This window comes from Chiroxiphia lanceolata, chromosome 20, assembly GCF_009829145.1.
Source record: "Chiroxiphia lanceolata isolate bChiLan1 chromosome 20, bChiLan1.pri, whole genome shotgun sequence".
NCBI classification, from domain to species: domain Eukaryota; kingdom Metazoa; phylum Chordata; class Aves; order Passeriformes; family Pipridae; genus Chiroxiphia; species Chiroxiphia lanceolata.
The window spans coordinates 2,553,492-2,580,108 of NC_045656.1; the positions used below are offsets into that span (position 1 = coordinate 2,553,492).

At 49.6% G+C, this 26,617-nt stretch overlaps 1 protein-coding gene across 1 annotated transcript in view; it reads right to left on the reverse strand.

Annotated features, from left to right (window-relative positions):
• The window catches only part of LOC116796783 (S-adenosyl-L-methionine-dependent tRNA 4-demethylwyosine synthase TYW1-like), a 101,997-nt gene that overhangs the window by 17,731 nt on the left and 57,649 nt on the right, over window positions 1–26,617 (reverse strand). The window contains 1 exon segment of the mRNA XM_032707686.1: window positions 5,357–5,467. Coding sequence (XP_032563577.1) covers window positions 5,357–5,467 — 111 coding nt within the window.

Below are 26,617 nucleotides of genomic sequence, written 5' to 3' on the forward strand. Positions count from 1 at the left end.
GCAGCCCCAGAGCAGCACCCTCAGCTGGGCCAGACACCACCCCCAGCTTGGTGTGGAGGTGCTGCAGGGAAATCATCAGGGGCAAGTGTTTCCAAGTGGCTGCAAACTGATTTCACAAAGGCTTGAGAAGATTCTGTGCTGGGACTGTCACCTCTGCTCTGCCCAAAGTGCTGCCCTCAGACACTGTGGGACAAACAGCCCTTGGAGCGAGGGCAGCCAGGCTTGGGTTGTCCTGCTGAAATGAAAAGGGATGGGGAGAAGCTGGAAGGCTCAGCTCAGGGGGGAAGGCTACAAAGTCACTTGTTCCTGTGAGCTGCACGATGAAGCTTCACTTCCCAGAGAAGCTGTGGCTGCCCCATCCCTGGAAGTGTCCAAGGCCAGGTTGGAGCAACCTGGGCTAGTGGAAGGTGTCCCTGCCCATGGCAGGGGGTGGAACTGGATGGTCTTTAAGGTCTCCCCCAACTCAAGCCATTCCATGATTTAGCAAGGACAGACCCTTCCCCAGGGACAACGTTCTGCTTCGGGCTCCAACCACAGCAACCAGATCACAAAATCATGGAATATCCTGAGCTGGGAGGGACCAACTCCTGGTCCTGCACAGACACCCCAACAATCCCACTCTGTCCCTGAGAGCGTTGTCCAAACCCTCCCTGAGCTCTGGCAGCCTTGGGGCTGTGCCCACTGCCCTGGGGAGCCTGGGCAGTGCCCAACCAGCCTCTGGGGGAAGAACCTTTTGCTGAGATCCAACCTGAGCCTGCCCTGACACAGCTCCAGCCATTCCCTGGCTGCTGTCCCTGCTCACAGAGAGCAGAGATCTCCTCAGCTCTGCAGAAGCAGCTCTGAGCTGCTTTGGGCAGGTTTGGTTCTCACTTCTGAAGGAGTTCCTTAGGGCTCATCTACACTTCATAGGAAAATCCTTTTGCCCCTTTGGTTTAAGAAGGAATAGAATAGAATTATTAGGTTCTCAAAGAATCCAACAGAGTCCTAAAGTCATCAACAGAGTCATTAGGGTTGAAAACCCCTCTGAGATGATGGAGTCCAACCATCCCCCAGCACTGCCAAGGCCACCACTAATGATGTCCCCAAGTGCCACATCCATGTCTGTTAAACCCCTCCAGGGATGGGGACTCCACCCCTGCCTGGGCAGCTGGGCCAGGGCTGGACACCCCTTTCCATGGAGAAATTCCTCCTGATGTCCAACCTGACCCTCCCCTGGCACAGCTTGAGGCCGTTCCCTCTCCTCCTGTCCCTTGCTCCCTGGAGCAGAGCCCAACCCCCCCCAGCTCCCCCCTCCTGTCAGGGGGTTGCAGAGCCAGAAGGTCCCCCCTGAGCCTCCTTTGCTCCAGGCTGAGCCCCCCCAGCTCCCTCAGCTGCTCCTGCTGCTCCAGCCCCTTCCCCAGCTCCATTCCTTTCCCTGGACACAAAAATGCTGGATGGCAACACAAACCTCTGGCTTTTGGAACATTCAAGACGACGAGTTGCACGTTCTAGACCTTAAATACAACCATCAGCTGTGCCAGAGACACGCTGGCATTAGAATAGACTAAGGTAATAAATACATTGGATGCATATCTAATAACCCCAGGACTGATTCTCCCTTTACCACTGGCTTAAGGAAGAGAACAGGGTCCCACAGAGTTCAGACACTCATGGAAATGAGAACAAGTATTAAGCCCTGCAAGAATCTAAATCTCCCTCCCCTCCACCCCATGAGCCTCTTTGGAGCAACACTGGATTAGCTCAGTTCATCTTAAATGGACGTCATTTATCTCCAGTATTTAACCAGGAAATCCCACTGGGATCAGCCCCATTTTGTGGCAGATGCTTTGCAGTGTCTCCTACTAATTGTTTGTTTATTTGCTTTGAGCACCACCCGGTTGTTGCCTTTTTAACCTGTCACACGGGAGCTCTGGGAAACAAAATGCTGAGCCCTGTCCACGTGCCAGATACGCTTCATTCTCAAAGGAACACAAGAAATCACTTTTAATCAAAAATATCAAGTGACAATATCAATTCCCAGGTGACAAATGCTGTGTGAGCACCACAACTGCCAGGGCTGGACCAGAGGCCAGGGACACACTGGCAGGAGTTTTTGTCTGAGTTTTTGCAGGAAAGGGAATCCCAGCAGCAACCTTGAGACTAGACTGGAACACACTCGACCCTTCTGACTTGGGTCAGAATTGAACCCCTGACTTTCTGTCCTATGGTACAATCACAGAATTGTGGAATGGTTTGGGGTAGAAGGGAACTTAAAGCCCACCTTGTCCCACCCCCTGCCATGGGCAGGGACACTTCCACTAGCCCAGGTTGCTCCAAGCCCTGTCCAACCTGGCCTTGGACACTTCCAGGGATGTTGGTAGTTGTTGGACTCTCACATCCCACAGCAACAAACCTCACTGATCATCAGCCCCTCTCAGTCACTCTGGAACAGGTCCCTCACTCCTGGCCATGAAAAGGGAAAAATTGTGATGATGAAGCCACAGAAAACACAAAAGGCCAATATAGGATGATGCTGGATTTGGTGTGAGCTACTTCCCTCTGCAGAGCATCAAGTGCTACCTCCTGGAACATTACACTTGGTTGTTAAACTTGTTTAAAACCCTCTTGTTCTCCCATAAAAACATCCCAGATAAAAATCTGTGAGCAAGGACCCTTCATCCAGCTTTGGGTCAATTGAAACACAATCTGTCTCAAGCAAAGCCAGGGAAGCCACCAGAGAAATCCATGATTTTTCAGAAAGATCATTTAGACCCCAGTGTTGGACCAGCACTGAGTTGCTTCAAACTGTGGTAAGATCATAGAATCCCAGGATGTGCTGAGCTGGAAGGGACCCCGAAGGATCGTGGAGTCCAACCCTCAGCCCTGCACAGGCCCAGCCCCAAGAGTCACCCCCTGTGCCCCAGAGGATCAGCCAAACCCTCCCTGAGCTCTGGCAGCCTTGGGGCTGTGCCCACTGCCCTGGGGAGCCTGGGCAGTGCCCAACCAGCCTCTGGGGGAAGAACCTTTGCCTGAGATCCAACCTGAGCCTGCCCTGTGTGAACAGGAGCTCCAGCACTGCTGCTCACAACAGCACATCCACACTGCCTGGGAATCAACCTGCCTTTCTTCTTTTCCAAACCCAGATCACAGCACAGCTCTATTTAAAACCTCAATTACATGGAAAAAAAATGGAGCCTCCTTCCTGTCCTGAGCACTGATAACTCCTTCCTGCTGCTGGAGCTGAGGAGGAATTAGCTGTGCTCTTGTTCTCTCTCTCCTCTCTCCCGGGGCTGAGCTGCTGTCAGACCTCCTGTTTGCTTTGGAGAGCTTGGGAAAATCACCCTCCCTCCACCAGGCTGGAAACAAAGAGCCAAGAGAAGAGGGTGTGGGGTTTGAGTGCACAGCTCACCTTGGAGCTGTGAAACGTTGGACTGTGGGTTTTCATCCGAGCTGGGATTGGGAAGGGAAGGCTTTCCCAACACTTCCAGCCAGCAGAGGGATGTGGCATCCCTTAAAAAGGCTTAAACCCCAATTTCCCTGGGTCCCTGAGCTCTTGGGATTAGAAACACAAGAGACTTTTCCACATGCCAGCTTTTGGGACCAGAGCACAGGCACGACACTAAACTGTTCCCAGAGAATGAAACTGAGGCACAAAATGTCCTTGATGTCCCTTGGCTTGAAGGCACCTGGCCAGGATGAGCTGCTGGGAATTCGGGGATATGTCCTATTTCTGGAAATAGGACATTTAGAGCAAGGCACTGCCCAGGCTGCCCAGGGAGGGTGTGGAGTGTCCCTCACCGGGGATGTTCCAGAACCATCTGGACACAATCCTGTGCCATGTGCTCTGGGATGACCTTGCTTGCCCAGATGCCCCACTGTGGTCCCTTCCAGCCTGACCCACTCTGGGATTCCTGCTTGCAAGTGGAATTAGGTGACATTAGACAGCACATACTTTTTATTATTAAAAATCCCCAAGAAACAGCAAACTCCCACTTGGATCAGCCCGAGAAAAGCCCCAAACCCACCCAGCAGCCCCCTGTGTGTCCTGTCAGCCTCTGACCCCCTGCAGCTGAGCAAGGCTGAGCCCTCAGTGCCACCAGCCCACTACATGGATCCTGGGAATGTCTCCCCCCCTCTCTGCCTCAGGGGGAAGTGTTCCAGAGATGCCCCTGTCCCAGCTGGAAGAGCCCCAGGAGCACATCCTTCGCTCACCTCCTTCCCCAGCTACTTCCCTGGCAGCCCAAGGCATGATTTTTCCAGGGAAGAGCTGAACTCTGGGAAAGCAGGACTAGGGGGGGAGAGGGAAGAGCAGCCCTGTGCCTTTGGAGGAGGCAGATGTTTGCCCTGCAGAATTCCCAGGGGATCAGTGTTTGGAAACATTGATTTAAACCCAGCTCATTGCACTAATTGGTGCCCAGGGCAGAGCAGCCTCAGCAGCACCAACACTCACAGCTCCATCCCTGCCCTCCAGCATCCTGGAGATTGGGAGTTCTTCCCACAGGAACACTCCTCCTGCTTGGCTTGACCCAAGGAATATGAAGCAGTTTGATACACAAGGTAAAAGTGAGGGGTTTTTTTCCCCAAACCCTGATTTTGGATCAAGGTCTCAACTTCAGCAGTACATTCAGAGAGAGAGACCTCTCACCACTGATGGATCAAAGCCTTTGGGTTTGTTCCACTGCAGCAAAGTCCAGGCTTTTTCTTCAAAAACAAGGCTAAAAAATTGAAGGGGAGAAGGAAAAGGAAAAGGAAAGGGAAAGTCCAGGAGCTGGAGCTGCACAAATCCAGAGGTAACTGGGTACCAATGCTGAGAGGGGCTCTTCCCAGAGCATTTATACAGTGCCTTTTTTACAAGTTTTTAACTTTTTTTTACATTCCCTAAATCCATGAACCCCATGACAAAGCCCCTCCTGCCCTGCTGTGTACAAACAGCAAGCACATCACTAAACCTGATATTATCACCTTTTTCCCTGGCAAAATTTGACACCAGGATGGGAAGAATCACACCACAAACTGCCAGCTTGTCCCAGAATAATTTGTTCAAAGTGCTGGTTGACATAAAAAAGGAATATCTATTTATCAGTCCCTGTTTCCATGAGAAATACAGAAATTGTGTTGGGCAGAAATCAAGGCTGGCTGGCACAAAACTTAACTTGAGGCCAACTGAAACCTACTCCAAATGCACACTAGGAAATACTGGTTATTAATTATTACCAGTGAACTATCATTAAAAGGAAGAGTAAAGTTCCTTACAGGTCACTGAAATCTTGAGGAGAGTTTTACTCAGAAAGTTGAAGACTAAAGTGAGGGGGAAACGGGGAGTTAAAAACTGGGGAAAAAACGATGGAAAAAAAGGGAACAGCTCCAGGTAGCTCACCTTGACCTCGATGAAGTCTGGTTTTCCAAGGGATATCAGCTCAGCATAAGCTTTGAGTTCATCCACATTCCAAGCTTTCACCAGGGTCAGCCTGTAAACCGTGCGCTGTTCCTGGAATCAAGGAAAAAATCCCATTAGGATCCCACTCTGGCACAGGGATGTTCCAGCCCTGGGACTTCAAAGAGGAAAAAAGAGATTAAATCATTCCTTTATTTCAGAGATTGAACGAAAGCAGGAGCCTCCTCACTTGTTCTTTCAAGGTATTTAGTCCCCAGCATCGGAGCTGAGCCACCTTATCCCATAAAATGACTGATATTCCTCCTGGATTTCCCAGGCACTTCGTTTTTACAGGAGCTTTAACTTAACGGGAAAATAACCAGGAAATTTAACTCTCTTTGATTTGCTTCCCCAGGCATAAAATGTCCCAGCTAGTTACAGATGTTTTCGTTCCTCCAGCTGGATCATCTGGCACTGGTGACTTCCATAGGAACATGGACTCATCCAGGTTGGAAAAGCCCTCTGAGATCATCAAATCCAGCCATTCCCCAGCACTGCCAAGGCCACCACTGCCCCCTGTCCCCAAGGGCCACACCCACATGTGTTAAATCCCTCCAGGGTTGGGGACTCCCCCACTGTCCCGGGCAGCTGTGCCAGGGCTGGACAAGCTTTTCCAGGGAGGAATTTTCCCCACTGTCCAACCTGAACAGTGACAGCACTCCCAGAGCTTCTGTCCTTGGAGTTGTTCTGATTTGCCCTCCAAGGGCTGCTCTCCAGAGAAGCTCCTGGGGACAAAAGGACTCTCCACACAAGCACTTGGCCACGGAACAAATCCACTCTCGCCGTGACATCCGCTTGTTTCCAGCTTCTCCTTCCCCTTCAGCTCCCATTGATGTTTTATTTCACTTATTTTTGGAATTTCAGTTCGCTTATTTTTGGAATTTCACTTCGCTTATTTTGGGGAATTTTATTTCACTTGTTTTTGGAATTTATTTACAGAGCAATTTTCCTGGCAGAAGTGCTCTTTGATTAACTCCTCTGCCATCCCCACACACTGCAGACTATAAAATGGGACAGTTCAGCCAGAGGGAAAGAGCCCTCAACAAATCCACAGCAACAAACCCACAGCAGCTCCAGGCTCCTCAGCTGGGCCCAGGCTGGATCCCAGCCTGGATCCCATCAATTTTCTATAACTTTTGTGCCTTTTTGGTTCTTTTTATTAAGTTTTATATTCTCTTGTGATTTTAGTTTGGCCTTTTTGTCCTTTCTAACCATTTTACCAATTCTGGGTTTCTTTAGTACTTTTAAACAACATTTCTCAAATTTATATATTTTTAACATATTTTTATAATTTTTAACTAATTTCACCCATTTTCCTTCCCTTAACCCCATTTATTTTTGCTCATTTTTTGCTAATTCCTTTTTTTTTTAATATTTCATAATTCACACCAATTGTCTCGTATTTGTTGGTTGGGTTTGGCCGTTTTTAACCAAATTTGGGTGTTTTCCCCCCAGGCACTACCTGCCCCACAACCCCTGGCAGCACTGACAAGGAATAACTGTGTTATCCATCACTTCCATAACTGAACTATCCCAAAAAACATATTAATTAATCACAACTGGGGAGGGAAAGCAGGGAAAGAAACTCAAGTGGATACAGGAAACAGGTAGAAAAATCAAAATTTACTGTTGTGACTGAAGAAGCCCCTTTCCAGAGGGCAACATCTCTCAAGTGTTTTTAGGAAAAGCTGGAGAAGGGACACATCAAAATGACTAAACAGCCCCAAAATGTTCTCTGGGAGTAATCCTTGAGGAATGCCAGCAGTCAGATCGCTTTATTCATGTTTTATTTGTATTTGTTGTACAGCAGAGCCCCAGGAGAGCCTCTTATAAGCACAGCAAAACAAGAAATAAAGAGCTTAAACCCCGAGAATTCAACGAGCTGAAGCGGCGGGATCTCAAAGCAGGCTGATGTTCTGCTCCCTGCTTTTCCCAGGAAAAGCAACTTATTTCCCCCCCTGCAGGCATCAGGAGAAGGGGGGAGGAAGAGGAGTTAATCAAATAACAAACCTTGTGGAGGAGGGGGCGAGCCAAGGGTGTGGAACTGCATTTGTTTGACACCAGAAAGCTCCGGGTGCAGAGAAGCAGCCCCGGGAAGGGGCAGGAGCACAGATGCCCATCAGGTGGCAAAGGAAATCCAGGTTATCAGGGCAGGCTGGTCTAACACACAGCCCTGGGCTTTCCTTGGGATTGCCTGAGGTCCATTAAAGGCACCTTAATATAAAATATTGTCCAAGAAATATCTTAACAGGGGGAAAACCCCTGAGAGGCACTTTGGCACGTGTCACTCAGTCCCCGAAATCTTTCCAGCCTCGCTCTCTGGAGGACACAAACCACCTCAGGGTTGGCAGGATGCTCAAGAAATAGAGATTCTGGGCTTTGTCCCTTGATGGATTCTCAAAGCTACAGAGCAACAGGCACCTTTCTCTCTGGGGGTCCCAAAAATGCAAGTTCCAGGGTGCAGCTCAGCCTTCTGTTCCCCAAACGCTTTGAGGGCAAAGGGATGAAGATCCGACCTGGGGAAAAGCAGTATTTTCCCTTCAGGTAATTCCTGCTAAAAATTCCTGCTAAAATCCTACCAGGCTGCCCTGAAAAAGCATTGCAGCCTTTCAGTGGCAGGACGGGGCACAAGGGAAGCCCAAACCTGAACAGGGTTAGGGGAGAATATTTAGGATAAAAAAAAGCCTTTCATTGAGTGGATCTGAGGTCCTGGTCTCTCACAAGATCTGGGAAGTGTCACAGCCCCAAAGCTGCCAGAGCTCAGGGAGTGTTTGGACAGGGTGGGATTTGGGGTGTCTGTGCAGGGCCAGGGCTTGGACTGGATCCTTGTGGGTCCCTTCCAGCTCAGGATATTCTATAATAACGCAAATGCTGACACCCCCCGGGCCAGAAAGGGTTAATAAAGGACCTGGTGTCACTTTGACAAAGTGTTCCCTTCCCACTTCAGTAACCAAGAGGGATTGGGGCTGCTTCTTTTTTATCATTTCTTTTTAATTCCCTCCTCCTCAACATTCATCTTCTCGTAGATCAAACAGAATTATTCTCCACGAAACAGCCCAGGGCTGATCTCAGGAGGGACAGGGAAGGGGGGACACCCCAAATGTGCAGCAAAGAGCAGGGGGTGGAGTGATCCCAGAGGAGCATCATCTCCCTTCTCCGGGTGGGGCAGGAGAGGAACATCAGCTCCCTTCTCCAACCAAGGCAGGGGAGCATCTCCCTTCTCCAAGTGGGAAAAGGAAGCACCTCCCTCCTCCAGCCAAAGCAAGGGAACATCTCCCTTCTCCAGGTGGGGCAGAGGGAGCATTTCCCTTCTCCAAGTGGGGCAGGAGAGGATCATCATCTCCCTTCACCAACCAAAGTAGAGGAGCATTTCCCTTCTCCAAGTGGGGCAGAGGGAGCATCATCTCCCTTCTCCAAGAAGGAAAAAGAAGCATCTCCCTCCTCCACCCAAAGCAGGGGAACATCTCCCTTCTCCAAATGGGGCAGAGGGAGCATTTCCCTTCTCCAAGTGGGGCAGGAGAGGAACATCATCTCCCTTCTCCAACCAAAGCAGGGGAACATCTCCTTTCTCCAAGTGGGGCACAGGGAGAATCATCTCCCTTCTCCAAATGAGGCAGAGGGAGCATTTCCCTTCTCGAAGCTGGGCAGGGGGAGCATCATCTTCCTTCTCCAAGTGGGACAGGAGAGGAACATCAGCTCCCTTCTCCAAATGGGGCAGAGGGAGCATTTCCCTTCTCCAACCAAGGTAGGGGAGCACCTCCCTTCCCCAAATGGGGCAGAGGGAGCATCATCTCCCTTCTCCAAGTGGGAAAAGGAAGCACCTCCCTCCTCCACCCAAAGCAGGGGAACATCTCCCTTCTCCAAATGGGGCAGAGGGAGCATTTCCCTTCTCCAAGTGGGGCAGGGGGAGCATCATCTTCCTTCTCCAAGTGGGACAGGAGAGGAACATCAGCTCCCTTCTCCAGGTGGGGCAGAGGGAGCACCTCCCTCCTCCAGCCAAAGCAAAGGAGCATCTCCCTTCTCCAAGTGGGGCAGGGGCAGCATCATCTCCCTTCTGAAGGGGGACAGGAGAGGAACATCATCTCCCTTCTCCACATGGGGCAGAGGAAGCATTTCTCTTCTCCAGGTGGGACAGGGGAGCATCATCTCCCTTCTCCAAGTGGGACAGGGGAGCATCATCTCCCTTTTCCAACCCAGCCCTTCCCTTGGACCGTGTCCCTCACACTGGCTCTGTTGTTAAGGCACAGGAACAGTGTCCCACCGTTTGGGAGTAAATATAATATCCCCTTTATTTTTATCCCCACTTCCTAGCCCCAAGGCAGGCACCCTGGACACTCACACACCTTTCTCAGACACAGCTCAAGTTATTTCATTGTTGGAAAATGCTGTTTCCTGCCCAGACACCTCCAAGAAATGCCTATTTTTGCAGCTAATGAATCTCAGTATTGTCAACACAAACACTGAGCTGCTTGAACAGCAAAAGCACCCTCTGGGGAGAGGAAATGATGGTGCAAACTCCAAACAAAAATTGCTCTTTCCTTCACACAACTTCACAGAGCCTTTGCAGGGACTGGGGGACGAGCAGGAAGCCACTTCAAAGGCAGCTCCTTGGGCTCATTAGGATTTGCTCCCTCCCTTCAAGGGAAGGCCTGACTTGCAAAATGACTTCAGGACACATTTTCAGAGCTTCTGAGCTGGCAGGGACCTGCTCTGATCACGGCACAAAACAGTCTGAAAACTGGCAGTGCAGCCCCACAGCCCAGCATTCCTGGAGCAACTGGAAGGCTGCCCTTTCCCAGCACTGGAAAAGTCCTTTCCCCAAACTCCAGCCTCTTCCCTTGCCTGGGTTATGCAACAACTTCCTAAGTGAGCAAGTGCTGAATAAAGATATCAAAGCAATTTTCACACTTGGAAATTACTTGTCACAGGGATGTGGATCAGGAAAAAAAAAACCCTGGAGCCAAGAATCGCTTCAGCAGAGCCGGTAACGTGTGTTTTTATGCAGAAACCTCGGCAAGGATAAAGGATCCAAAATGCAGCAAAAAGGAATTTCAAATTCCAACACAATCCAAAATTTCACAGCTTTCCAAAGCTTGGAGACAGAGCCCCTGGAAGAGGCCTGGAGATCATTTCTGCCTCTCCCAAAGCCAGCTCTGTTCAGCCTCCAGGCTCCCAGAGCTCTGCAGACCATGGAATGCTTTGGGTTGGAAGGGACCTTAAAGATCATCCAGATCAACCCCCTGCCCTGGGCAGGGACACCTTCCACTAGCCCAGGTTGCTCCAAGTTTATCCAACCTGGCCTTGGACACTCCTATGGATGGGGCAGCCACAGCTTCTCTGGGCAACCTGTACCAGGGCCTCACCACCCTCACAGGGAACAATTCCTTCCCAATATCCCACCTAACCCTGCCCTCTGGCAGTTTGAAGCCATTCCCCCTTGTCCTGTCACTCCATCCCTTGTCCCCAATCCCTCTCCAGCTCTCCTGGAGCCCCTTTAGGCCCTGCAAGGGGCTCTCAGCTCTCCCTGGAGCCTTCTCTTCTCCAGGTGAACCCCCCCAGCTCTCCCAGCCTGGCTCCAGAGCGGAGGGGCTCCAGCCCTTGGAGCATCTCCGTGGCCTCCTCTGGACTCAAGTGTGGCACCAGGAGAACATCATCACCATCAGAAGACTCAGTGTCCTTGAAAGGATGCAGATTAATCCATTTTTTTGGCAAGCAGGACCCTCCCCTCCCATAACAAGCTCCTCACTCTGCTCTGGCTCATCCATCACTGGAGGAACAGTGTCCTCCAAGAGTCACATTGCAGGACCCAGGGATTGTCGTGCTGAGCAAATTTCCACAGCACAGGAGAAGTTCCTTCTCAGCACAAGAGCCCAAAAGTTTTCAGCTTCCTTTCTTCAGGCCAAGAGTCATTAAAGCAATAACCTGAACAGGTTGTGCTGCGTAGGAACCTGCTAAAACCACCCATTGTTCCAGAATTTGCTATTAATACACCAGTTAAAGTGAGTGGAGCTTTGTCTCCACTGCTAAAAAAGGTGCTGATTAGCATAAGATAATTAACACACGAGCTGCTCCGCTGTACAAGCCCAGCAAAGCTCAGAGCATCGATTTCAGGGCTTGCAAAGGGAGCCTAAAGCTCAGCCTAAACCTGCAGCTCAGCACCAGAGCCCTTGGGCTTCACCCAGGATGCCCCAGTTGTTCCCAACTCACATCCCCAGGACGGGGACAAAGCCCACCTTGTCACCAGCACCCTCTCTTTGGACCCTGAACCAGCTCCAGCACAACATTAAATCTCACATTAAGGATCTTCTTTGCTGCCTGTGGGGAAAAACCAAACCAAATTATTGCTTCTGAAGTGCTTGGGGGTGTCGATATTCCACGTGTCCTGGAGTTTCTGAAGGTTTAAAGCCTCAGAGGTCTCTTCCTGTGCCCAGTATTTTCTTGCCTGGAGTGACCCAAATATTACTGTGATCTAAGTTTAGCTGGAATTGAGACACAGCTAATTTGGAAAGTCAGCCTTGAGAGTTTGCAGTCCCACCAGATTTTCAAAACTGAGGTTTTCTCCAGATTTGGATAATTCAGTTTATTACATGTGAGACCATCAGAAAATAATCTGTTGTTCATGTTAAATATGGGTATCTAAAGAAAGGTTCAGAAATGCCCCAAGATTTGTGTTTCCATCTATGTGTAAGCATAAAAACAGCTTTTTAAGTGCTCAGTTTTTCCCAGCTGAGACTTACAGACTCCCCTCAAAGCTGATTGAGTGGGTGGGATCTCTGCCCATGGCAGAGGGTGGAATGAGAGGGTCTTTAAGGTCCCTTCCAACCCAAAGCATTCCAGGATTCCATGATCTGAGTGTTAATACCAAAGCAACTGGGATGTTTTTTAAAAAATAACCCCAAACTTTAAATTAAAAAAAAAACATAAAAAACAACCAAAACATGAACCTGGTCCTTCTTTTCCATGTCAAAGCCATTCCTGATCTTTGTGAGAGAAACAGGAAAAAAACTAATTAGAGAATCAGGGAAAAAAAACCAATTCCAAGGTGATGTGTCCACATGATGAGGGACTGGTCCTACATCTTTTCTCACCACTGGAGTCCAATTCAGTCCCTTTAAAGGTCAAAGAGCAAAGCAAATTCTAATTCTTTCAGCTTTACCACATTTATGTAAGAAACAAAATTGCCTCTCTGAGTATAATTATTCTGAGGTGCCAAGTCTGATCTCCAGATGAAATTCCTTATTCTTTTAAGGTCCTGCAGATAAGATGAAAACTGGCATGAATAACAATTAGAAAACCATCAAAGTTGGGTTTTTGGTTGGTATCAGGGTTTGAAAAGGCAGACATCAATCAACACAATCTCTCCAGGTCATCCCAAATCGAACTGGATGGACCAGCTCTCAAATTCTGCCTCCAAAGAAGGAGGAAATCCTGCAGTGATGTGAGCACATCAGCTCAGATTCCCAAGCCAGAATTTTAAAGCAGCTGCTGATGTGTGAAGCACAAGAATGGAGGATCCAGACTGGAAAGTAAGGAGAAAAAAACCCATCATTTTTCATTCTCTTGCCTTCCTAAGTCACATTCCCCTCCACAATCATTCTTCCTGTACGTGCTTGTAATCTACTTTATTGCTTCACACTCCAGTAGAAATTAATCAGATTATTAAAAAATCTCTAGAAGTCAAACAAAGTACAGCAACAGTTTTGTTTTGAGAGCCATAAATGTTGTTCTCAAGCAAATCCAGAACCATGACTGCTCCTTATCCATTTTTCATGGCCTTGGTTTTAATACACTTAACTCTTGGAAATCAGCACCAACAATATTCCAGGGATTATTCGTTTCTTTTCCATATTTCTGGGGCAGTTTCAAGGAATCATGTAAAATTTATACCCAGGGAAAAAGAAGTCCAAGGCAATGGGACTTAAAATAGAAGAGCATTAAAACAGATCACATCACATCAGCAGCAAAAACCACCTCAAGCTTGCTGTTAAACAGACCACACAGCCTGGTGATGGTTCAGTTCCCAGGGAATTAGTGGATGTTTAACTCCAAAGGGCCACCACCTCCATCCCCCTGGCCAGGCAGAGCGGAGGAGCTGTGAGAAATGTTCTGCATGAAGATAAAAGACTTTTAGATTTATTAAATTCTCTCTGTATTTTAGTGTAATACAGGAATACTGCTGAAGTCCCCGAGAGAAAGACACAGAGCCTTTGTTTCCCACTGAAATAAAAATTCAGGATACCTGGTAACATTACATCCTGTAACTGTGTGATGCATCATCTCAGAGGAAGAAATAAGAAAGAAATAAAGACTGTTTGGAAACAAAAGCTCTCGTTGCAGTCTGAACATTCGTGAGTGACGCGTGAGAAAAGCTGGGACGGTTTTCCTGGAATGTGAGTCCGGGAGAGGCCCCAAGGGCCTGAGCTGAGCAGGAACCCCCAACCCACCTGGGACAGGGGCACAGCAGGGGGGACACACAGAATCCCAGGATGTGATTCTGAGCTGGAAGGGATCCCCAAGGATCATGGAGTCCAACCCTGAGCCCTGCACAGGCCCAGCCCCAAGAGTCACCCCCTGTGCCCCAGAGGATCAGCCAAACCCTCCCTGAGCTCTGGCAGCCTTGGGGCTGTGCCCACTGCCCTGGGGAGCCTGGGCAGTGCCCAACCAGCCTCTGGGGGAAGAACCTTTGGCTGAGATCCAACCTGAGCCTGCCCTGACAAAGCTTCATGCTGAGTCCTGTCATGGAAGGAGAAGGGAAGCTGACCCAGTTGTGGCCTTCCAGGACCTGAAGGGACTAAAAGAGAGACTATTTACAAGGGCCTGGAGTGACAGGCTTCAAACTGCCAGAGAGCAGGGTTAGATGGGATATTGGGAAGGAATCCTTCCCTGTGAGGGTGGCACAGCACAGGGACACAGCCTGGGAAGGGGGGATTGTACTGAGGAGAACAAACTGCCACTTGTTATCTCAGGAAATAACAAACCAGCAATGCAACCTCAAGTGATGAAAGCAGAGACTGAGCTGCCATAAAAACATAATTACCTCGTTAAAAAGCGCTCTCGTGGACTGCAAAGCAAAGGATTTATGATATTTTTCTGCTGGGTTTTGTCCAAATCACCTAAAAATAGATTTGAAAGCCCCACCACCACCTGCTGGAGATCCTGCCCGTTTCACTCGACAAGGACCAACATAAACAGAGTCCGAAATAAATTTCTCTCATTGATTAAACAATCCTTGCAAGGCCAGGGCTCTTGTAAAGCTCTAATTCAGGAGCTGGGCTCTAAAACAACAAATATTATGGGCAGATAAATCATGGCTAGGCTTCGCGAACGAAGATTTGGGAAGGCACTATCCACATTTGCTGCAGGCACGCTGGTGGCTTATGAGGCCAATACGTGACAGACATATCCGATTGCAAAAGGCACAGCAGAAAGACTCCTTAGATGGTGTATTCTGCAAGACACGGTTCTTTCTGCGTTGCCTTTTTTCCTCGAGAGTGATCCTGCGTGAGTTCTCAAAGGAGACAGCTGTGTTATAGATGGTGTGTCTCCAGGCCTCCCGATTGGAGGCCAGAGTAGACCAGTTCTGGTGATCAATATGGCCAAGGCTGAGATGTTGTTTCAGGCAGTCCTTGTATCTCCTCTTTGGGGCTCCTCTCATGCGGCAGCCAGTGGTAAGTTCACCATAGAGCAGGATCTTAGGGAGGCGGTGGTTGGTCCTTCATCCTTGAGACGTGCCCTGCCCATCGCAGCTGCGTTCTCAGTAACATGACCTCAATACTAGTGACAGCTGCTTGCTCTAGTACAGATGTATTGGTCACAAAATCTGACCAGTGGATGTTAAGGATTGTACGGAGGCAGCGTTGATGGAAGCGTTCTAGGAGACGGAGGTGGTGGCGGTAGATGACCCATGATTCGGAGCCGTATAGGAGAGTAGACAACACTATGGCTTTGTAAACACTGATCTTGGTGCTTTTCTTTAAGTGTTTATTACGCCATACTCTCTTGTGGAGTTTTCCAAAAGCATTATATGCCTTAGCTAACCTGTTGTCTACCTCTCCGTCGATCTTACCATCTGAGGAGATGAGGCTACCGAGGTAATTAAACTGTTGGACTGATTTGAGCTCTGATTGGCCAATGGTGATGTGGGGATGATGGAAGACTTCCTGAGGTGCAGGTTGATGGAGGACCTCTGTCTTCTTTAAGCTGACTTCCAGCCCAAAGAGCTCAGCAGCATCTGCAAAGCAGGATGTTAAACGCTGCAGAGCTGCTTCTGTGTGGGCAACAAGGGCGGCGTCATCAGCATAAAGCAGCTCCCGGACAAGATGGTTTAAGGTCTTGGTGTGGGCCTTCAGTCGCCTTAGATTGAATAGACTTCCATCAGTACGGTATCGAATGTAGATGCCGTCCTGATCATCGAGGTCTGCTGTGGCCCTTCGGAGCATCATGCTAAAGAAGACGGTGAATAGGGTAGGAACGAGAATGCAGCCTTGTTTCACACCATTCTTAATTAAAAAGGGCTCAGAAAGTGCGTTGCCATATCTGACTTGGCCGTGCTGATCCTCATGGAGTGAGATGATCATTTTAAGGAACTTGGGGGGACAACCTAAACGTTCCAAAATCTGCCACAGACCTTTTCTGCTCACAGTATCAAAAGCCTTGGTGAGGTCGACAAAGGTTACATAGAGACCTTTGTTCTGTTCCCTACACTTCTCTTGCAGTTGTCTGAGGACAAATACCCATGTCTGTGGTGCTCCTGTTGGTTCTGAAACCACATTGACTTTCAGGTAGAATTCCTTCTGCTATAGTGGGTATTAGTCTGTTCAAGAGTATTCTTGCCAGGATTTTGCCAGCAATGGAGAGCAGAGTAATACCACGGTAGTTTGAGCAATCTGATTTAATACCTTTCTTCTTATACAAAATGATGATGACAGCATCACGAAGGTCTGATGGTAGTTCACCGAGCTCCCAGCAGCGCACCACAAACTCGTGAAATTTGGTGTGGAGTGCAAGGCCCCCATGTTTCCAGACTTCAGGTGGAATTCCATCAACCCCAGCTGCCTTGCCGATTTTTACCTGCTGTATGGCCTTGAGGGTTTCTTCTAAAGTGGGGGCAGTATCCAATTCATATTTTACTGGTTGTTGTGTGATGGACTGAATTGCTGAATCTTGGACTACACGGCTGGTACTGAAAAGAGTCTGAAAGTGTTCAGACCATCGATTGAGAATGGAGGTTTTATCTGTTAGAAGGGTTTGACCATCAGCACTGAGTAGAGGGCTTTGGACCTGGTATGTAGGTCCGTATGCTGTTTTCAAGGCCTCATAGAAACCTTTGTGATCACCTGTATCTGCGCATAATTGAGTTTTTTCAGCTAGATCGATCCACCAGTTGTTCTGGATGTCACGGAGTTTCTGTTGGAGCTTGCTGCATGCGAGACGAAAGGCTGTTTTTCTTGCATGACAGGATGGCAGTGCAAGGTGTGCTTGGTGGGTGGTTCTCTTCTTCCTCAACAAGTCTTGGATTTCTTGGTTGTTTTCGTCAAACCAGTCCTTGTTCTTCTTGAGGGAGAACCCTAAGGATTCTTCAGAGGAATGCAGGATGCTGTTTTTAATATGAAGTCAGATTGTTTCAGGAGAGGAATCTGTGGGAATGTTTTCGAGCCTAGTTTGAAGGTTTGCCTGGAAACTGTCTCTTACTGTGGCTGATTGGAGATTGTTAACTTGGAGTCTTCTCCTTGGGATGCTGCCCCTCTTTGGTTTGAATTTGAGCTTAAAATTGAGTTTACAGCGCACAAGCCGATGGTCTGTTTGGCATTCTGCGCTGGGCATCACGCGGGTATGGAGGACATCGCGGGCATCTCTCTGTCGCACTAAGACATAATCAATGAGGTGCCAATGCTTAGAACGGGGGTGCATCCAGGTTGTCTTCAGACTATCTTTCTGCTGAAAGATAGTATTAGTGATGGTGAGTTGTTGCTCTGCACAGAATTCTAGCAGAAGTCGACCATTGTCGTTGCAGTTTCCAACACCATGCTTGCCTAATACTCCTTTCCAGGCTTCAAAATTCTTGCCTACTCTGGCGTTGAAATCACCAAGGATAATGATCTTATCGTCTGCAGGAACCTTTTGGGTAAGGAGGCGCAGGTCAGTGTAAAATTTATCTTTTTCAGCAGGGTCAGCTTGGAGAGTTGGGGCATATATACTAAAGATGACAACATATTGCTTGTTGTTTAGCAGAAAGCGTAGGGAGATAATGCGGTCAGAGTGACCTGTCGGCAGATTTTCAAGTTTAGGGACAATGGAGTTTTTGATCATGAAGCCGACTCCTGAGAGGTGTTTTTCGGTTCTGGGCTTGCCTGACCAAAAGAGTGTGTAACTGGCACCATGTTCTCTGAGGCTGCCTTCTTCATGAAGGCGAACTTCACTGAGAGTGGCAATGTCGATGTTGAGACGAGCCAGCTCATGGGCAATTAGGGCAGACCGACGCTCAGGACGTCCGCTACCCGCAGAATCGAGCATGGTTCTGATATTCCAACATGCTAGAGTTAATTTAGGTACACCTTTGGAGGCAGGTGCATGCCTTTGTCTTTTGCTCTTTGTGCGACCGCATTGGAGGAAGATGCCCGTTGGCCTGCAGTTAACCAACCGGGTGAAAGTGGAGATGAGCTTTGTTTAGGCCACCTTTTCTAGGCCCCTCTCTGAGTGGAGCAAGCAGTGCTGTCCTTGAAAAGGCTGCTTGGTCGTTCAGGGTGCTGCCCCAAGAGACTGTCATCTCCGGTCAGTCTCAAATGACCAATATCCTGAACCGCCTGCATGCAGGGTTGGGTCTGCGGCTCCCAGTGCACCTTTCACCTGCCGTTTCGACCCTCGCCTGTCGCTACAGGACTTTTTGCATGTGGGTAAAGCCTTCAAGCCTGTGCAGTGGATTTTTTAGGTGAGACACAGTGTGCGCGGAACTGAACCCACCCTTTAATCCTGAGGTTCATCTGCCAGGGCCGAGCGAGCTTGGACGGTGGCAGTGAGGTCCTCAGGACGTAGGTTTGATTAGAGTGACCTTCTCTTAGATGGACGGCCTTACAGGGCTAAGCGAGCTCCATCTGCCCGGGTTTGGGATTGGAGTTGTCCTTCTCCTAGGATGACTGCCAGGAGGCTAATGAGCTCATCCTGCCCAAGAATGTATTAAATCTGGTCCTACGGTTTTGATCTGTCTGGCATGGGCGACCCTACTGGAGGCATGTACCATACAGTTTGCAACCACACAGGGGAACGGAGACTATGTTCCTATTAGAACGCCTTGAGCAAGTATTTCATTTCCTGCTTTATTATCACCTACCTATAAATAAACTGGAGGAGGTACCCAGGGACAACCCTTTGTCCTGTCCACCGTTTCAGGATGTAACAGAGCAAAGCGAGTATATCCAGTATGCCGAGCCTGGGCAGTAGCCACAGGAGAACCAAAACCAGACAGACAGAACAAACAAAGCAAACATTCTGACCCCAGTACCCATCCAGGCAGGGGTGCCTTTTATTGGCTCCAGCCTGGCGGGGCCCCCCATTATTCTAAAAGAACCCACTATCCACCCTGACCTTATCCAACCCCCACTGTGTTTCCACATATCTTCAGGCACACTACTCACCTGCGACATTACATATGGGATTGTACCACTCTCCCTCCTGCTAGTCAGCGGACCACCACGGCCCGCTTGACACACTACGATAATCCCCCCCCCAACCCCTCCCCCCCAACCCTGGAACGCCAAACCTCTGTGTGCTCCGAAGCTTCCTTCTCCTCTTTCATGGAGGTGCAGTACCTGCCGGCAAGGCTCCCCCTGTTTCTCCTCTCTCATGCAACGGTTGCGGCCAAGGGCTCCTGGTCCCGGCCAGGAGGTTAGAGGCTCGGGAGCCCACTCCCAGCAGCTATCCCCTGTAAGAGCTCACTGTGAAATGGGCAGATAAATAAGCTTTAAACATTTTAACTGCCCATTCTGTTAAGTAGTTCAGCTCCAGATTGAGCTGGGGACAAAGAGAATTCCTGCATAGTGATGGGACAGAGCAGGATGGGCCAGGAGTGAGGAGAGGAGACATTCCCATCCCAGCACACATTGGGATGATGTTTTAAAAGCAGTCCCAGAAGGGCAGCTGGATTATGCTCTGCAAGAAAATTGGGATGTGGAGATCAATCCTGCTGCAACCCCCTCCCCCCCCCCCAGCACTGAGGGCTGGGAATCACCAACCATGGAAGTTCAACAAGGGGAAGTGCTGGATTCTGCCCCTGGGATGGGGCAACCCAGGATGAACGGACAGACTGGGCATAAGAGGCTGGAAAGCAGTGCCAGGAAAGGGCCCTGGGGGTCCTGGTGGTGCCAGTTGGCCCTGAGTCAGCAGTGCCCTGGCAGCCAGGAGGGCCAACCCTGTCCTGGGGGCACCAGGGAGGGGATTGTCCTGCTCTGCTCTGCCCTGGGGCGGCCTCACCTCAACATTGGGGCAGTTTGGGGGGACACAATGTAGGGAAGGGATTGAGCCATTAGAGAGTGTCCAAAGGAGGGAACGAGGATGGGGAAGGGCCTTGATTTGAAGCCATGGAAGGACACTGAGGGCACTTGGTGTGTTCAGCTGGAGAAGAGGAGACTGGGGGGAGACCTCAGTGCAGTTCCAACTGCCTGGGCAGGGGCAGAGGAGGGGCAGGGACTGAGCTCTGCTCTGGGGGGACCAGGGACAGCAGCCAGGGAATGGCTGGAGCTGTGTCAGGGCAGGCTCAGGTTGGATCTCAGCCAAAGGTTCTTCCCCCAGAGGCTGGTTGGGCACTGCCCAGGCTCCCCAGGGCAGTGGGCACAGCCCCAAGGCTGCCAGAGCTCAGGGAGGGTTTGGCTGATCCTCTGGGGCACAGGGGGTGACTCTTGGGGATGGGCCTGTGCAGGGCTGAGGCTTGGACTGATGATCCTTGGGGGTCCCTTCCAGCTCAGCACATTCTGGGATTCTATGACCTTATCACAGTCTGAAGCAATTGGTGCCCTCATTTTGCATGGTGGTGTCCAGTGGCAGGGACTGTGTGCTGAGGGAGCATCTTGGAGTACCCTGGGATAGTGGGACAGGGATGCCCAGAGCAGCTGTGGCTGCCCCATCCCTGGGAGTGTCCAAGGTCAGGTTGGATGGGGCTTGGAGCAACCTGGGCTGGTGGAAGGTGTCTCTGCCCATGGCAGGGGCGTGGAACTGGATCATCTTTAAGTTCCCTTCCAACCCAAACCACTCTGTGGTTCTATTCTATGATTCTGTTCAGAAATTACGTTGCTTCTTAATAAATAAAACCACAACAAAGAGTCTACTCAAGTCCTGAGTGTCTCTGCATGCACAGTGTGAGTTCTTCTCCCCCCAAGGAGCCTGAGTTGGGGCTCCACGCTTGACAGTACCCGAAATTCCGACGTCTCACATTAAACCCAGTCTCCATGAAAAGCCTTTGGATCCTCCTGCTTCCACAGCAGGCTGGACTCTTCAGGAGAGCCCAGAGAGGAGATGAGGCTCCTCAGGATTGTTAAGCAAATTTCAAAACAGAGCCAGAATGCCATAAAAGCAATGGAGCAGACAAGAGTTTTTACAGGTCTGTAAATAGTTGTATTATCCCATGGATCATCAACTCTCCAGTTCCAGGGCTCACCAAACACTCCATCCCCTGCTGGTTGTAGCATTAAGCAGTCAGGGGAGATCATTCACAGTGCATCTGGTATCAGTTCCTTCACCAAACACAGTCATGAGCAGCCAAGTGCTCTCCTGGGATAAGGAAAAACGGAGATTCCTGAACTAGTCAGCACAGGAACTGCACCAGACTATTACATTTAGAGATGTCTGAACACAACAGGATCCAAGCTCAGCCAACAAAGGCCTTAGTTATGTAAAAAATGGAAAATAAATAATTTCTGAACTGCCACTTTGCTTTGACCTTTGTCACTGTCACTAATGACCAGCTTTCTGTATTCAGGTATGTCCACAACAATAAACTCCAAAAATTAGAGAATTCCAGAATGGTTTGGGTTGGAAGGGACCTTAAAGATCATCTCATTCCACCCCTGCCATGGGCAGGGACACCTTCCACTAGCCCAGGCTGCTCCAAGCCCTGTCCAACCTGGCCTTGGACACTTCCAGGGGTTGGGCAGCCACAGCTTCTCTGAGCAACCTGTGCCAGGGCCTCCCCACCCTCACAGCCAAGAATTCCTTCCCAATACCCCACCTAACCCTGCCCTCTGGCAGTTTAAAACCATTCCCCTTGTCTTGTCAGTATGTGCCCATGGAAAAAGTCCCTTTCCCTCCTTTTATAACCCCCTTCAGGATCTGGAAGGGGCTCCAAGGTCTCCCTGGAGCCTTCTCTTCCCCAGCCACTGCCAGTCTGGACCCAGCACTGCAGCCTCTGCCACCCAAACACTCCTGCACACATCCCATTGTAACCAGCCTCTGAGGAGAGGATTCCTCCACCCTTCCAAAGCCATAAGTCTTCCAGATTTTATTCCCCTTGCACAAATCCATGAGCACATTCCCACCAGCACAACATTCCCACATTCCCATAAAATCCACATCCTCAGTTACACCTCTGTTATACCCTCTCCATCTGAGAGGAGAAAACACATCACTCCTGCAGGTGCTTTGTCAACTCATCCTTCCTGAAACATCAAATGGATTCAAATGAATGGATTCAATGAACCCAACAAATGCTCCTTATTGGAATCATCCTGCCATTGATAATCAGTGAACAAGGAGAGAAATCCAAGAGCTATTCCATTCAGCAAACTGGAATATCCTGCAGTGCTCTGCACAATCCCAATCTGTGGCATTTGGCCCCGTTACTTCAGCTTTACAGGTTGAAATAAAAACTTATTTTAAAGCAAAGTACAGACAAAAGTTTCCTTTGCATATTTTTAGGCTCCTTTTGAAAAGTTTCCATAAAACCACACACGTGCTCTGTCTTCTCAGGGTGATTTTACAGGAAGATTATTCCAGTTCCCAACCAGAGAAAATGTGACAAGATGTCCCCAAGAGCATGGAAGCTGCTGGGGTGGCTGGGAATTCTGGCTCCCAGGGAACAGAGCAGCCCCTTGGATAGTGACTGGCTTAATAAACAACAGAAGGGCTGGAAGGGGGGATAGAGATTGGTTGGAACCAAGTTCCCTAAAAGCCAAGTCTGGCATCTCATACAGCTTTAGGAAGAGCTCAAGGCTAAGGAAAGATGGTGCTTAACAGAGGGAAAGAACAGCAAATGCTCCTTAAATGATAAGTGGAAGGAAGCTGGATAGTGTCTGGGAGCTGAGGAGGAGGAGAGATGAGAGGACTTGGAAAAGGAGGGTCCTGTTACTCCCATTCCCAGCTCCCAGGTAAGAGCCCCTTTCCAAGGGCCACGGGAAGGGGTAGCAGTGCCTTGTGCCACCAGCAGGGTGGCAGCTGGGCAGCATCTGCAGCTGAAACAGCCCCCCCAGGAGCAAACAAACCGCCCCAAAGGCCCAGGCAGGAACGAGGAGCAGGGGATTGGTGTGGGATAACAGACAGAGTATTGCACAAGGACTAAGACAACATGGATTTCACCCCCAGCTCAGCCTCTGGCTTGCTGGGGTGGTCACAGACACCTTGCCTTCCTCCAGCCTCACTATCCTGCCTTCCCAAGACACACAGGACAACCAGGAGCTTGGGATAACACATCCCTTTGGTTGGGAGCTGCGTTCATGAACGTTTTTCCCCCTTTTCCTGCCTGCAAGCAAAGCCAGAGGCACTGGAACAGCAGGAGAAATCAGATTTTGCTCCCTCTGCAGCCAAACATCTCACTGCAGCCTCCCCTGGATTGCTGCTCCCTGGAAGCTCCACTGAAAGGAGATGATGCATTTCAGAGGCAACAACTTCACATTAAACACCTTACCTGTGTCACACTCCTCACACTGCATTTCCAAGGGGTTACACCAGAAGTCTCATTAGCAAACCCATTAAAACAAGCACACAGCTGGTGCAGAGCATTTACTGTGCAGGAGAGTCAAATTCCTCCAAATTTCTAGTGGTAAAATTGATTACTGATTCTAACATCTGTTGCAGATTTTCCACTTAAATTCTCCTTAAAAAGTCACTCAGCTCAGAAACATCGCACACAGCTCCCCTCCCCCAGGAAGCACAGAAATCATCTCCCTGCAAATCAAATGTGTCTTTTCATAACAGCAATTGTTCCTGTCATATATTACATAATAATAAGCCCTGAAACGTGCTGGAGATGTGATTCCATGTATTTGTGCTGTTTGCAATCACACAAAGCCAAGGGGAACTTGGAGGGCAGGATCACATTGGAGGGGGGAAAAAATAAAAAAGACTAAAGTAAACAGCAGCAAATGCAAGGCTGGGAATGTTTAAATATGCAAACTTCACCATCCAGAATTGGAAAAGGAAATACCTGTAAACAGCATTTCAATGCTGCCCTGGAAGGTGGGAATGGGAGATGGGTTTTATATCTCCTGCCTTCCTCTGGCCAAACCACCTTCCAGCAAGGAGTATCCAGCACCAACCCCAGGCACTGTCAGTGGGTAACATCCCAGAGCAGGTAGAGGGAACCATTTCCCTTCCTGATCTTTTTCTTAATAAAGAAAAAACCCCAAGGCATTTGTTACACCTCCCCCAGAGAGCCATGACCCTGGTTCTCCATGAAATCTTAATTCCCTTGAAGTAGAAAAACACTGAGGGCAAGGTTAGACCCCAGATCTGAAGCACATGTTGTGTGTGATGTTTAAAGACCCAACTCTGAGCTCCTGCCAGTGCCAATAAGCTGTTTCCTTTGCTTTTTGTGACCCTCCTGGAAGGACAGGAAGGACAAGGTTCTGCTTCATCATCAGTTCCTGCAGTGCCACAACATCTATTAACCTCCAGGGCTCGTTCCCCGCTTGCTTTGCGTGTGGCTCCAATCTGTTTAAGGGAACATTGGCACCTGTCCCCTGAAAGTTAGAGCAGCTCAGCAATGCCCACTTGGTGCCTGGCAGCACAGCAAGTACTGCAGGGCACAGGGTATGGAGTGGATTGGACAGGATTTATCATGATGAAGTCAAGAAAATACAGACAGAAGAGGTGGCACCACGGCAAGGTTGGGAGAATGTTCCTCAGAGCACGAGTGACACCAGGGACCTTCTTCCCAGAGACCATCAAGCCCATAGACCAGCAGCCACTTGCTTCAGGAGCTGTTTTAGTCTCCCAACAGCTTAAGAAGAGCATTCCCAGCAAGGCAGGGAGGGGATCCTGCCCCTCTGCCCAGCCCTGGGCAGGCACATCTGCAGGGCTGGGCCCAGCTCGGGCTCCTCAGCACAGCAGGGCCAGGGAGCTCCTGCAGCGGGGCCAGCGCAGGCTGTGAGGATGAGGAGGGCACTGGAGCATCTCCCTGAGCAGCAAAGGCTGAGGGAGCTGGGGCTGTTCAGCCTCCAGAGCAGAGCCTGAGAGGGGCCCTCCCACTGTGTGTCAGGGGCTGCAGGGAGGGGGCAGAGGATGGAGCAGGCTCTGCTCGGGGGGCCCAGCAATGGCCCAGCAGGAACGGGCAGGAACTGATGCCCAGGAAGCTCCAGCTGGACAGGAGGAAGAACTTCTTCCCTGGGCAGTGCCCCAGCTCTGAACAGGCTGCCCAGGGAGGGGCTGGAGTCTCCTCCCTGGGGATATTCCAGAGCCCTCTGGACACAATCCTGTGCCCTGTGCTCTGGGCTGGCCCTGCCTGAGCAGGGAGGTGGCACCAGTGACCCACTGGGGTCCCTTCCAGCCTGATCCACCCTGGGATTCTGTGGTAAAAAGCACATCCAGAATGGACCATGTTGTGCTGGTCCATCTCCAGCTGTTTTCCCAGTGCCTGGGTAGAAATCCATACACACTTTGCCACCCTGGGTCGCTGCATCCCCACTTCATCCATCAGCAACTCAGAGGGGCATTCCCACTTGTCTCAGTCACATCCCTATCCTTGGGAAAACCCTCAGGGATTTATGGACCACAACAACCACAACAACAGTTTCCAAAGGTTCTCAGCCTACAGAACGTGGTCCAGTAACACTGAGGGAAACAGATCCCAAATCCAACACAAAAGGATCCCAAATCTGACTGTGGGGGTGAGAGCTCACAGACCATGGGTTGTTTTCTTGCTCAGCACGTCTGGTTGATGTTATTTTTTGGGGAAAAAAGCATCAACTTGATTATAAAATCATAAGGGATGGAAAATCCATCCCTTCCCTCCTGAGCTGCTGGACCTTCATTATTAATTTGCACCTCATTCCTCACTTGGATTTTAGCATTAGGAAGCAGCAATGGCTGGAAGAAACATCTTTCAACAGAGATTCCTCACCCTGACACAGAGATAAGGAGTCACATCCTTAGTGCTCCCTCCAAGCACTTGTCTCTCAAGTCAAGTCACCCCTCAATCATCCTCACAAACTCAAGGCTGTCAGAGGACGAGGCTACAAAACTTCAGATGTGATGTTTGGAAAGGGCACAGTCCCAGTTGCACATGTTAATGCCTTTCCTTTTCCTCTCAATTTAATTTGGGAGGGAGAGGACACAGGACAAAAAACAACTGGAGCCTTCTGGGAGTGTACCTGCTGTCTAACACAAACTCCTCTCTCACAAAATGGTTCTCAGCACAGGAAGTTTAACACAAAGATCAGCTCAGTGAGAACAGCTCTAGAAAGGATAAAACTTGCTCCAAACAGCAGTGGACAAAGTGTGTGGGGGGGTTCATCTTGTTTGCTGCAATGAGAAATAGCACAGATTATTATCTTTTATTCCTGAGCTTCCTTTGAAAATGGATGTAGCAGCTAATCCCCAACATGCTGGATGAGGCAGGCAAATCCTCCTGGGAATGATCCCTTATCAAATTCACTCCTTTACTGAGGCTCAAGAACTTTGTGCAGAACTTCAGTTCAAAGCATGAAATCCATTCTCAGTGTAACTGGGCCAAGGTTGGACAGGGCTTGGAGCAACCTGGGCTAGTGGAAGGTGTCCCTGCCCGTGGCAGGGGTGGGATGAGATGAGTTTTAAGGTCCCTTCCAACCCAAACCATTCTGTGGTTCTTTAACCACCCCACTGGAGCAACAGGTTCAAAACCCACCCCTTTGCCCTTCTATCCCTGTGTTCCAGAAGAATCAGCCTGGTTTTGGTTACAGAAAGAAAACAGCCAAGAACACCCTTTCTCAGTCAGGACTGTGTCCTCTCCTCTTCCTTTCTCCCACT